At 42.2% G+C, this 14,453-nt stretch overlaps 1 protein-coding gene across 1 annotated transcript in view; it reads right to left on the bottom strand.

Annotated features, from left to right (window-relative positions):
• asic2 (acid-sensing (proton-gated) ion channel 2) overlaps positions 1-11,475 on the bottom strand; it is a 610,335-nt gene extending 598,860 nt beyond the window's left edge. The window contains exon 1 of the mRNA XM_072248947.1: positions 10,855-11,475. Within this exon, the coding sequence (XP_072105048.1) occupies positions 10,855-11,475 (621 nt within the window). The remainder of the gene's footprint in view (positions 1-10,854) is intronic.
• Between the last annotated feature and the right edge of the window lie 2,978 nt (positions 11,476-14,453).

Raw genomic sequence — 14,453 nt, 5'->3', positions numbered from 1 at the left:
CAACGTCCTGATCTGGAAACACATCACCATTTCTTCATTATTGCTGAGTCTAAATTCAGAAACTTGAAACAGTAGCATTGGATTTTACCAGCTTTTCTCTACAAAATATTGAGTGTTTAACAATGATTATATCTCATTCTACCAGAGACTATTTTTAGCCATCAAGTTGCTGTGGTTTTGCCAGCAAAACTACAGACTTTTGCTTTATGCTTGTAAAAGCCATTCCATCCAAATCGTATCTCTAAATAGATAATCCCATTTGGACATTTAATGGGAGACAATGCGCAGATCCTCTCTCCTGGCCAAAGGGAATGGCTAACATTTATTCCAAATTTCACTTATATTGTGAACTATTTTTGCAGTTGAAGCCCCTCTAGAATTCAAATATAAGTAAGTTCAAAACCAATTATTAAGAACTACTTCTGAAATCATTCTGCAACAACTTTGCACTCAACATCAGTAAGATCAAGGAATTGACCGTGGACTTCAGGAAGGGAATGTCAAGGGAACACACACGTTAGGGGTCAGAAGTGGAAAGGGTGAGCAGTTTCAAGTTCCTGGATGTCATCATCTCTGAAGATGTGTCCTGGACCCAACATATTGATGCAATTACAATGATAGCATAACAGCAGCTATATTTCATAAGGAGTTTGAGAACTAATGTGGCACCAAAGGCACTCACAAATTTCTACTGATGTACTGTGGACAGCATTCTAACTGGTTGCATCATCATCTGGTATGAAGGGACCACTGCACAGGATTGAAATAGCTGCAGAAAGTTATAAACTCAGTCAGCTCCACCATGTGCACTTGCCTCCCCAGCGTCAAAGACACCTTCAACAGGTGATGCCTCAAGAAGGTGGCATCCATCAGGAAGGACCCCTGTCACCGAGCACGTGCCTTCTTCTCATTGCTACCATCAAGGAAGGGGTACAGGAGTCTGAAGACCACACTCAACATTTCAGGAACAGCTTCTTCCCCTCCAATTTCGAAACAGATCAGATTTCTGAATGGACAATGGACCGATGAACATTTCCTCAGTATTTTGTTTTACCCCTTTATACCTCTCGGTGGATGAGGATTTCAAGGATGGTAACCAAAACTCCCTAACCTTTAGCATAGTCATGGATAGGAGCAGACAATAATAGGAGTGTTTTTAAATTGGGAGAGGGCTAATTACAATGGTATTACAATGGCAGAAATTTTGGAGCGCAAATTGAGAACAGATTTTCACAGTGAAAATGTGACGGTTATTTAGGTAGGGTGTAGGAACTAGTGTTGACAACAGGAAGTTAGTCAAGAGGCAGAAAGAAGCATCTTAAAGCTTAAGAAGCAAAAATTGAACAAGGCTCTTAAGAGTTATAATGTAGCCAGGAACCTTGAATGATATTAAGAAGGGACTTAAGAATGCTAGAGGGGACATGAGAAGGCCTTAGCAAGTCGGATTAAGGAAAACTCCAAGGCATTCTACACATATGTGGAGAATAGGAGGATGACCAGAGTGGGGGTAGGACTACTAATGGATAAAGGGTGAAATGTGCCTGAAGGTGCAGGAAGTAGAGGTCATTAATGAATACTTTGCTTTGCATTAGCAAGAGGGTGGTCACCAGCAAGAGGGATGTTGACAAATGTGAGCTTAGCATACAACAGGCTACTGGAGCACTTAGAGATAAAGGAAGAGGTAGTGCTGAAGCTTCTGATAAATGTTAGGATAGTCAAGTCCCTGAGGCAAGATGGGATATACGCCAGGTTGTTATGGGAGGCAGGGGAAGAGATTGAGGTTGATCCTTGTGTTCTTCCTGGCCAGAGTAGTACCAGGGGATTGGAGGATGGAAAATGTTGTTCTGTGTTTGTTAAAAGGTAATAGGGATAATCCTGGGAATTAGAGACCAGTGAGTTTTACATCAGTAGTGGGCAAACTAATGGAAAGGTTTCTTAGGGACAGGATTTACAAGCATTTAGAGAAGCACAGGCTACTAGGGATAGACAGCATAGCTTTGTGAGAGGTAGGTTGGGTCTCATGAACCTGATTGTGTTTTCTGAGGAGGTGAAAAAACAAATTGATGAAAGTAGAGTGATGGTTGTGCTGTATATGGATTTTAGCATGGATACAGTCGACATTTTGGGCCGATACCCTTCACCAGGGAGGGTCCTGCTGAAGGGTCTCAGCCAGAAATGTCAACCATATTTTTTTTCCGATAGGTGCTGCCTGGCCTGCTGAGTTCCTTCAGCATTTTGTGTGTTGCTTGTATTTCCAGCATCTGCAGATTCTCTCTTGTTTGTTAAAATTCTACAGATTTCACAATCTTATGAAGGATTTGGCTGACTTAACTCTTAAGCAAGCAGGTACAGCATCTTTAAGTGGACAAAGGTTCATCGCCATGGTCAGAAACGAGACAGGAAAGGAGGACTCCAAGCCAGGCTGAAATGCAGAGGGATGAGCCCCCCAACCCCCACTACCTACCACCTTGTTAGCAAATGTGTAGTCGCTGGAGAATAAAATTAAGGACCCAAGGGTAAGATTCCTGTATTGGAGGGAAGCGAGAGATTGTTCTGTTCTATGTTTGAATGAGATGTGGCTTACTCCCAACATGCCAGATACAGTGATCAGGCCCGAAGGCTTCTTGATTCACAGAATGGACCAAACTGCTGATTCGGAAAAGGCAAAAGGTGGAGTTACATGTTTCGTGATATACTCTCGGTAGTGCTCCATACGGCAGTTTTGTCGAACTCCTGTTCCCCCGAACTTGAACACCTAATGGTCAAATGCCATCTATTCTATTTACCTAGGGAGTTCTCCTCCATAATCCTGACTGCATACTGTCAGTGACTGACTATAAACAAGCACTTGAGATACTGCATGATGCTATCTCCAAACAAGAAACAGTCCACCCCAATGCATTTCAATCATAGTGAAGGACTATCAAAAAGTCCTGCCCAATTACCATCAGCATATAAGCTGTAGCACCAGAGGTCCCACTGTTATACGGTAAGGAATTCCTACCATTCCATGCCCAAACGTCATTTTAGTAAATCTGATCACTTGGCTGTCATTCTGCTACCTGCATACAGGCAGAGGCTAAAGAGCAAAGCTCCAGAGATTAGTACAACAAAGAGGTGGTCGCAGGAGGCAGATGGGCAGCTGTAGGATTACTTAGAGTCAGTGGACTGGGCCGCTACAAGGACCCGTCTGTGGATTCGAATGAGTACACCATGGTTATCACAGACTTCATTAAAACAGTTGTAGACGAGTCTTCCCCAACCAGAAGCCCTGGATGAACCATGAGATCTGCGATCTGCTGAGGGCCAGATCAGGGGCACTCAAGTCTGGTGACCAAAAAACTTACAAGAGGTCCAGGTACGATCTCCAGAATGCCATCTCACAGGTGAAGTGGCAATTCCGGACTAAACCCGAATCCACAAAGGATGCTTGACAGTTGTGGCAGGGCTTGAATACCATCACCTCTTATAAAGTTAAATAAAGCAACACAGGTGACAACAGGGCTTCACTTCCAGATGAGCTCAATGCCTTCTATGTTCACTTTGACCATAAAACACGGAGGAACGATCACAAACGCACACAGCCACCAATGATCCTGTGATTTCACTCTGAGGCCGTGCGTTGGCAGCCTTTGGGAGGGTGAACCCACAAAAAGCATCTGGCAAAGATGGGGTACCTGCGCAGCCCTCCAGTGAAAAATGATGTCGTATCTGTTAAATAGGGGCTGTTGACAATTCTGATTTGATGGAGAATGGACATGAAAGCACAGAGGAACATCTGGAGAAATTTCTGAAACGCTCAATCGCTGCTGTCGCGACTGCGTGGTCGGGAATCTTTCGGAGGGTAGGCCTCAAAATCCCTGGCTTTGCCTGCTGTTGGCGACCGAGGTTGTGGTCGGATCATTCGGACAGAGATGGCACTCAGTACTGGGTGTCTGAGAGCTGATCAGAGCTCGAAGTTTTCGGATGACTCAGAGTCAGACTGTGGTCGGCATGGCAGGGAGAGTTTTTCTTCCTTCTCCCGTCTGTGTGAGATGTGGGACATTTGAGAGACTTTGAACTTTTACTGTGCTCATGGACTTCTTCATCAAGTTATGGTATTGTTGCACTGTTGTAACTATATGTTATAGTTATGTGGTTTTGTCAGTTCTTTCAGTGTTGGTATGTCCTGTGTTTTGTGATATCACACCGGAGGAAATATTGTATCATTTCTTAATGCATGCATTACTAAGTGACAATAAAAGAGGACTACGTGTCTTCATAATCTAAAAAAAAGTACGGAGGACCTGTGCTGATCAACTGGCTGGAGTGTTCACTGAGATCTTTAACCTCTTGCTTCAGCAGTCTGAGGTACCCAGCTGCTTCAAGCACGCTTCAATTATACCAGTTCCCAAGAAGAACAGGGCAGTCTGCCTCAAAAACTATCAACTAACACTTACATCAACAGTGATGAAGTGTCTTGAGAGGTTGGTAATGAAACCTATCAATTACTGCCTGAGAAGTGACTTGGATCTGCTCCATTTTGCCTACCGGAGCAACAGGTCCACAGCAGAAACCATCTCATTAGCTCTTCGCTCAATCCTGAAACGGCTGGACAGCAAAGATGCATACATCAAGATGCTCCTTATCGACTACAGCTCAGCATTCAATGCTATCATCCCCTCAAAACTAATCAAAAGGCTTCAGGACCTTGGCCTCAATACTTCCTTATGTAATTGGATCCTCGATTTCCTTACTTGCAGGCCCCAATCAGTTCAGATGGGCAACAGCATCTCCTCCATGATCTCCATCAGCACACATGCACCACAAGGCTGTGTGTTTAGCTTCCTGATCTACTCACTTTACACTTGCTAAACACAGCTCCAATGCCATATTTAAGTTTGCTGACTGTCATTGATCGAATCAAAGGTGGTGACGAATCAGCATACAAAAAGGAGATTGAAAATCTGGTTGATTGGTGCGATAACAACAGCCTCTTACTCAATGTCAATAAGGAGCTGATTATTGACTTCAGGAGGAGGAAACCAGACGTCCATGAGCCAGTCCTCAGAGGATCAGAGCTGGAGAGGGTCAACAACTTTAATTTCTTCAGTGTTACTATTTTGGAGAACCTGTCCTGGGCCCAGTACACAAGTGCAGTTATGAACAAAGCACGGCAGCACCTCTACTTCCTCAGGAGTTTGCAAAGATTCGGCGTGACATCTAAAAATTTTACAAACTCCTAAAGATGCGTAGTGGAGAGTATATTGAACACTGTCACAGGAAAACAACATCCATCATCAGGGATCCCCACCACTCAGGACATGCTGCCCCCTCACTGCTGCCAACGAGAAGAAGGTACAAGAGCCTCAGAACTCATAGTACCAGGTTCAGAAAAATATTTACCCCTGAAATATCATGATCTTGATATTGGGGATAACTTCTCTCACCCCATCACTGAACTGTTCCCACAACCTATGGACTCACTTTCAAAGACTCTTCATCTCATGTTTTCAATATTTATTGCTTATTTATTAATATTTCTTTATTTTGTATTTGCAGTTTGTTTCCTTTTGCACACTGAATGATTGCCCAAGCTGGTGTGGTCTTTCATTGATTTATTATGGTTATTATTCTATTATGGACTTATTGAGTATGCCCACAAGGAAGTGAATCTCAAGGTTGCATATGGTAACATATTTACCCTGCTAATAAATTTACTTTAGTCTTGAACCTTAGGAAGGCACTTGATTGACTCATTCAGAAAGTCATGACACATGGGATTCATAGAACTTGGCTGCATGGATTCAGAATTAGCTTGCCAACAGAAAGGAGAGGGTACTTGTAGATGGAGCACAGATGGAGGAAACCAGAGGCCCATGATCATATTCTGCATAGTGGTGCTCCACAGAGATCTTTTCTGGGACTGCTACTCTGTGATTTTCATCAAATGACTTGTTGTAAGTGGAGGATGGGTTAGTAAATTTCCAGATTACATGAAGGTTGGCAGCATTGTGTATAGTGTAGATATAGACAGGATGCAGAGTTGGGTAGAGAAGTGGCAGATGGCGTTCGATCTAGAAAACTGTGTAACGATACACTTCGGAGGATTGAACTTGAAGGCAGAATATAAGGTTACTGGCAGGATTCTTAGCAGTTTGAAGGAACAGAGGGATCTTGGGATCCAAGGCTATAGATCCCACAAATCTTGATGTGCAAATTGAAAGGACGGTTAAGAAGGCGTATGGTATGTTAGCTTTCATTAATTGGAGGATTGAGTTCAAGAGCCATGAGGTAATGTTAGACCATAAATGGAGTATTGTGTTCAGTTCCAGTTGCCTCATTATGGGAAGGATGTGGAAGCTTTATTGAGTGTGCAGAGATTTATCAGGATGTTGCCTGCGTCAGAGAACATGTCTTATGGGGAAAATTCGAGTGAGTGAGGGCTTTCCCCTTTGAAAAGAATTAACATGAGAGGCAACTTGATAGAGGTGTGCAAGGTTATCCGAGGCATACGAGGGGTGATTGATAAGTTTGTGGCCTAAAGTAGAAGGAGTCAATTTTAGAAAACCAAGCACATCTATTTTTCAACATAGTCCCCTCCTACATTTACACACTTAGTCCAGCGGAGGTGGGGCATACAGATCTTGGATCTCCAGAAAGTGTTGACAGCAGGGGTGATTGATAAGTTCGTGGCCAAAGGTAGAAGGAGTTAAGTTATACAGCTCTCGTTACATGCACATGCAGTTCAACTCTTTGAGTGATTATGCAGAAAGTTTGAATAATTCATCAGGGGTGATTGATAAGTTCGTGGCTTAAGGTAGAAGGAGATGGGTTATTAACTTCTAACTTATCAGTCACCCCTCGGATATAGAGTGAGCAGCAATGGCCACTACTGGAGGACATCCATTAAAGTGAGTAAAGGAAAGTTTTGGAAGATGTCAGAGGTAGGACTTTAAAAAAAATACGAAGTGGTAGGTAACTGGAATGTACTGCTGGGGGTTGGTGGTACAGACTGATACAATAGTCGTTTAAGTGACTCATAGATTGATGTAAGAAAAATTGAAGGTTATGGGTCACAGGGCAGGGTTAGACTGACTGTGGAGCAGATTTATATAGGTTGGCACAACTTTGTGGGCTGAAGGCTTTGTATTATGCTGTACTGTTCTAAATTCCATCATTTACATGCTCAAGTTCAGAACATGGTGTGATTATAATTTCACTAGCATTCCAAAAACTCAGCATCAGGAGGATAAAGAGGTTTTTGTACCATCAAAAACAACATCCAATAAACTCCACAGGATTTACATGAGTGACTCATGAAATGTTATCCTTTTTTTTGTATCCCCACTAATGCAAGTTGTTTCATGACCAAACCATCACCTACTATTATATTTTATCAGTAAACTGGCTACAATATTGCCAGTTCATTAGTATTGTTTTGTTAATACCATGGAATTACTTGTTTAACATTATAACAGCATAAGCACAAGGGCTTTAGTGGTTGAAAGAGAAGATCCATTAATGTTTCAGGGCCGCTGAGGATGAGTCACGAATGAGTTGTCTTGCAGACACCCATCCACATCCCAAATATAAATACACATGTTCAACAAAAAACTGATTTACTGCGTCCTTCAATGATGAGCAGAAGCATGACAAGGAATAATACAACATTCTGTCAGCTTATTTTAGGTAAGAGTATGTCCTAGCAGAATGTTGCAAATGTGCTGCAGCTCAGGGTGCATTATGGATTTGTCCAAGGTTTGCAGAGATAGAACATAGAACTGCACAAGCCATTTGGTCCATGATCTTGATGCTAATTTATATTAACTGTCTTTATCAGTCTATCATCTATATCCCTCCACATTCATGTGTCAGTCTAAAAGCCTTAAACTCCCCTAGACTGCTTGGGAACCCGTTCTAGGCACCTACCACTCTGTGTGAAAACAAACAAACAAAATTTGCCCCTTATGCTGTCTTTAAATTTTCCACCTTTAACCTTAAAAGGATGTCCTCTGGTGTTTGACATTTCTACCTTTGGGGAAAAAAAAACCTGACCCTATCCATGTCTTAATCTTAAAAAAACCTTTATCAGGTCTTCTCTCAGTCTTTGATTCTTTAAGGAAAACAACCCATGTTTATCCAAATTTTCTTTATAGCACATACTCTAATCTAAGCAACATCCTGGTAAACCTTTTTTTTGTATCTTTTCCACAATCTTCCTGTAATAGAGTAACGAGAATAGCACAAAAAAACCCCAACTGTGGTCTGACTAAAATTTTATTGAAACTTTTAATAAGCAATTAAACAGACAAAGCTCTTCAGTGGGGATTAACTCCTAGTTTTCCCATTCAATTTCAAAATATGAATATCACAGACCTGAATAACTATAATATTAAATTTAGCTTATAACTGAGTATACAAGTTTTCAAACACTTCTCTCATTGTTCTTTTGTTTCTGATGGGTGCTAATTCATGATTGAATATGGTTCTGGATGATTAAAGTAACATGCCTGAGTTAACATATGCTGTTTGTCCAGTTCACCAGTTATTCAATGCTGTGAAGACTAGCTTCCACCACTATACTTCCCTTTATCTTTAACTAATGATAAGTTTGATAAGCCCTGCAAGTTCATTATATTTATGCGTGCAAACCCTTGCAGCAAAAGGATGCACACTACTGAAGGTTGAAGAAATTAATTGAAGGAATGCAGGTGACCATGCACATCTCAAAGCGGGAGATACTGTTAGCAAGCATAGTAGCTTAGAGCAGTTTGGCCGTAACTATCAAAGATAACAGCACCCTCCATTCTGATCCTCATTGCCTATCTTCGCTTTAGCCTAGGGACATTTCTGATTTGCACATCACAGATGGCATATACATGTACAGGTACTGCGTAATTTTTGCTTCTTGCCACCCCACAACCACAGTAGATCCTTCTCCATCTTCCATTTTAGACATTCAATGGCATGGCATGGAGTGCTGGTGGAGAAACCACAGGAAGATAGTGATAGTGAAGACACAGCATCAATCTATTTCATACTTCAGTATTGGGGAAGATAGGCTAGGATAGGATTGTGATATTTAAGACACAGGACAACAGCAGTCTGCAACCAGCATAGGGAATGAAGATCAAACATTTACTAGTTTACTGGAGACTAGATTCCTAGACAAGTCCATTGTACCAGATTCAGATGCAGACATTGAGAAACAGATAAATAAAGACAATGAGAGTTAACGATGTAGGAATCCCTCAGAAATCTTCTATTCAGCATTAAAAGGCACAGAGGACCCCAATGTCAATGGTGTAAGACACTGGGCAGAGCCTAGCTGGAACGTGCTATTTGCAGTGGTACACAAATCCAGTCAAGCCACTTAGGAAGCATACATGATTGTACTACAACTTCAGTAATCAGACCAATCAAGAGCCACCCACTGCATGGGTGCTGGCAGTGGAACTGATTAATTAATATTCACATCAGTGCTGTGGTTCGTGCTCGATTAATAAGGGCACAGATTTCACAAATGTTATTTCAGTAGAGCTTTTGCCATTGTCCTTCAGCCATCCATCTGGTCTGCTAACAGTAACATAAAGATGGTGAAGACTGAAGTAGAACTTCTTTGTCTACAGTTACTAAGGATCACCCTCTAAGCCACTTTTAATTTCCATAACAGGAGGGAAGGATCACAGTTTAGGGTTCTTCTCCCGCAAGAGTGGGAGGGGTCAGGTGGTGGGGAGTATACCCCTCAACAATGGTGTGGAAAGGTGAAACATCAGAGTGCCACGTGGGTGGCTATAAGTGTGGAAATGTATAGACCGTAATGGAAACATCTGTAAAGGATTGACAGACATTATATTGCACATAATTTTATTTTATTTTTGAATAAAGTATATTTTGGTAAAAATAAAAAAAAACATCCACTTCTGGCTAGCTACGTTGAATTCTAGGATAGGCAAAGGCACATAAAATAAAAGGCTTATGGGGACATGAAAGGGTTGATTCAATGGCAGAAAGCATCAACAAATCATTGCAACACTCAAAAGTCAACCAGCAACTTTATTAGACAGTAGTTGTTTCCTTTTAATATTGCTGATCAGGTGCCTTTCCTCTTCTTGAACACGTTCAGTTTTGCAACATTAAGGATGGGCAGAGACTGGAGCAGAGTCCTACAATGGCAGCATTGATGTCATGCAAGAGATGATTGCCAATTAATATTGGAGCTTATTATGTGTACTTCCAGCGGACATGCACTGCCAACATCTAACAATGTAACATGGCTTGCCCTATTAAAGGGAACACATACCAGGAATGCCACTTTGAAACTCTGAGTTCACTCAAAAGACCAAATAATCCAAATGTTTTTCCAAGTGTGATCCCACCTCAACAAGAGCACCCCCTCCTGCTTCTATTCTTGTAGAAATTCATTTGTTCCACCAGTTATTTTGACATTAATAAAGTGGAATGAAGGAGTTCTGGTAATCCATACAATAACTCAGTTGCCTGAAATGACAGCCTTGAAGACAAACATGAGCTGAATAATACCTTCGTTATTAAGAATCCCGATTGCCTATCCTTAAAAATGCACCCCATAGTATTTCATTTACAGCAACAAATCCTAGTGATAACGTGAGTACTGTTTTGTGTTTACTGTTCTGTGACGTTTGATACAGTTGCATGGTGTGGAATAACATCTCGAGTCACAGCTGGTTTGCAGTGATTTCATTGCGATATGGTAAATGCTTTTCAATTCATTAGGAAGCACGGTATGGAAAATAACATGAGCACAGAACACTTGAATACAAATTTCTTTGTCAGCCTAAAAGAGTAACACATTTCCAAAAGTAGGTTAAAAATAGAAATGGCAAAACTCACTGAGGTAAAATTCTGTGGCCCACACATGTCCCCTCGGTATCTGCAAGATAGAAGCATGTCATCCAACTGGTGGCCCAGGCGGTCCATGAAATTCAGGCTGATTCCTTCAAAACTGCGAGGCGGTAAAAAGAGACGGAAATCGGAGAGTTTCTGAAACCACTGCCGCCTGTCTTCCTTAATGAGCTCAATGACCAAGGGCCGGGCTGTGCGGTTCTCGGTGAGAAGCCCCAGCCACTGGCCCGCGTAGTACAGGTCACTTTTGGTCAACTGGTAGAAACGGATTGGGTTATTGTTGCATATGGTGAGAGCGGGGAAGTTGAGCTCCTTGGTCCAGTCCATGTGAAATCGGGTGTGGGACGGGAAAGAAAGAAGATAGAGGAACCGGTTGGAGGACCAAGAGATTAGGAACCCCAATGAGGTGCAAAAGGCTAAAAACCAAACGACTCTGCGGTGCAGTGAATAGTGCTGTGAACAGATGTACTTAATCCCGTGAATTTTTGCTTGCTTCACAAATGTATGAGTTATCTCTTTGATGCTCCGAGGCCGGCTCTTCCTCTCCGCCGTGACTTTCTCCGGGTTGGTGTGGGTACCTCTCGGTTCTTGGGGACCCTCCGGGGCCATGATTCCCCAGGGTGTCACTCCGACAGTTGCAACGTCCTCGAAGCAAAACTGAAATCTGCTTGCCCACATTCAGTCCGCCAGCTTCAGGGAACGGCCACAGGATCGAAATCCAAGTTTAGGCAGCTCTCAACAGAACGTCGACCACCCTTTGATTCTCCATAACTTTTGCTGCCCCCGCAAACCGGTTAGCCAGTCTTCATTTTAAACCTTCTGAACTCCATCTAGGGACAATAAAACAAAATTGGAAATCCCTTTGTATTCCATCAACTTTAATAAATGAGCGCGGAGAAGCGTTCTCGCCACCTGTGTGTGTGTGTGTGTGTGTGTGTGTGTGTGTGTGTGTGTGTGTGTCTGTCTGTCTGTCTGCCTCTCTCTCTCTCTCTCTCTCACACACACACACACACACACAAACACACACACACGTGACAAGAGTATATGTACTCACACGGACTCATGCAGCTGACTTCCTTGACAAAGAAAGTGTTCATCACTAGAAGGCAAACCCATCGTCTCTGTCGTCTAAGATCTGCTTCGTTTTGTCACTCTCCTTCGTTGCACGTTGCATCGAAACCCATGCTTTGCATCTCCTCTTCATGTACTGTGCGAAGCGGGGGTGGTCGCAGGTGGAACTTGATGCCTCCCTTCAGGACCGAACTGGATCGCATCCAGTTGAATTCTTGATTTTGACGTGCGTGCGGCTAGCGACTGGCTTCACCCGTTTCCATGCCAATACAACATCTTTCCAGTCCCCGAAGCGCAGAACCGCTAGAAGCCTCTCTCACTTTGAAGATTTCATTCTAACGAAGCTCCCAGGTTACTCGCCAAATGAGTAACGAGGGCAGCAGCCAATTGTCAGAAAGGGCAGGGAGCTCACTCGCCAATAGGCTGGAAGTTGGGAATGATTAATTCATAACCAGGCGATGCTTTGCCATGCAACGGGCCGGCCATTAACCCTTTAGCTGCTTAATATCATCCTTAACTTCATTCTTTACTTTATTACCACGTATAATTGTATTTATCAAATAAGAAAGGGAACCATTCACAGCATTCTCATCGTGCTCTATCTCCTCCTACTGACGTCCCCACTGAGTTTGCATGGATCCCGAGCCTTTCGGACCGGCAGACATAGACTCCAATGTGAATCGAGTAGGCAGGAACTAAGGTTAAAACGTCTGCTCCCCAAATCCCTGCGCGCTCCAGTGTCTAAATTCTGTCCAACTGCAGAAACCCGCACTGCAAGGATTTCAGAATGATTTTTTTTTGATGGTAAATGCGTTTCTCAAAATCACGGAGAACTGTGCGAGTCCGGGTCCCATTCCATGCTGGGTCCCGGCTGGTTGCCTCCGATGAACTGTTTTATTTTTATAACTGGTCACCAAAGCAGTAACTCGGGGTGGTGTAAGCATCACTTGTTTTTTCTTCTCTCTAATTCTGATACAGCGATAAATCAGCCGAAACCCAGCCTTGAGCTACAGACTGTTTACTTTTGTAGACGTTCACCCAGTGCTTTCCTACAGAATTGTGCTGAGAAAAATTGATGGACTTCTCCTGAAATCTATAAAGACTGTTTCACATCAGCGATCAATCTACTGTCATCCTGACGCCAATCTGCTGTTAGACCTCGGCTGATCGGTTCAATACATGTACTCTCGTGGACTACACCAGATACTTAATTCAAAATGCAGACTAATATTCTGATGTAAATTCGTAGACCAAAAAAAGCTAACGCTGTCTCCACTGACGCTGTCTGATCTGCTGACCAGCATTTTCTGTTTTTATTTCTGATTTCAAGCATTCAGTATTTTTGGCTAAAACCTTTCTGCGTTGAACTCTCATCACTATCTCAAAATCAATGAAAGTGTGAGATCAACAGAAACCGTTGCAATGCGACCAAATTTGCCCACACTCAAAAGCAGTTATTTAGTGTTTGACGAAATGCAGTTGCTGCCTCAAAATAAACAGTCTTCCATTAATTAAGGATTTAGTATCAATAATTCATTCTTTCACTAGCATTTGTAAAGTCTGCCAGTGTTGAAAGGTTTTCAATGTCACGTAGAAATTGTATTTCTCCTACTTAATGTTACATTGTAGGTTTCTACACTAAATTTAGCGAAGTGGGTAACCGAATGGTGATTTTATGGCTAGGCAGACATGTCTGCATCTTTAAATCAAGTCTGCTGTCTTTATTCTATGCTTAGTTGTGCTTTAGAAAAGCCAAGGTCTGGACCATAAGGATTTAAATCTGCCGGCATGAAACCTCCCTTGTGTTCTGAATTCCATTCCACTTTCCTGATATATCGTATTCTTATACAAGGTTACCAACAAAAGAACAAACAAAAAATGTACCAAGCATAATACATTGTATATCTGGGGTAATACTCTGATTGTTGCAATGGTAAGCTATGGAAATGCCCTGGAAGCAGAAAATTGAATGTGTAGTTAAAAAGAATGAGAAGGGAGACCTGTATTTCTGTTGTGGTTTTCACAGCTTAGTTCCAAACTTCCTTAGAGTCAAAGAAAATAAAATACTGTAACATCTATGAGGATAGAGCAAATGATAAAGACTAATTGGATAGCTCTTTCAAGGAGTAGGCACAGACACATTAGGATGAATAGTGATTTTTTATCTGGTTGTCATTAATGGACACAGGAATTTGTCAGATGTGAAGGAAAAGCTGACTGTCTGCAGCATTGCATATTGTGCTAAATGACTTTTCTTCCTGTAGCAGTCACTGGGCCACACTGGCCATTAAATAACTGTTGATTCACTTTTGATTATAATAGATCCTGGAGAACTCACCAGCCCTCATTGCTACAAACATCTTTTGGAATGATGACTTTTGAACCTTTGACTCCATAAATGTTCATGAACACTCACCATCTTGTTCACCCATCTCTGCAGGATACAGCTGTTTCTTTGACCTATATTTGGCAGGAATATTATTTTTGAACTGCACTTGTTACACGCACATTAGTCA

Source organism: Mobula birostris, chromosome X (assembly GCF_030028105.1).
Source record: "Mobula birostris isolate sMobBir1 chromosome X, sMobBir1.hap1, whole genome shotgun sequence".
Lineage (NCBI taxonomy): Eukaryota > Metazoa > Chordata > Chondrichthyes > Myliobatiformes > Myliobatidae > Mobula > Mobula birostris.
This window is presented reverse-complemented; position numbering and strand designations above follow the sequence as displayed.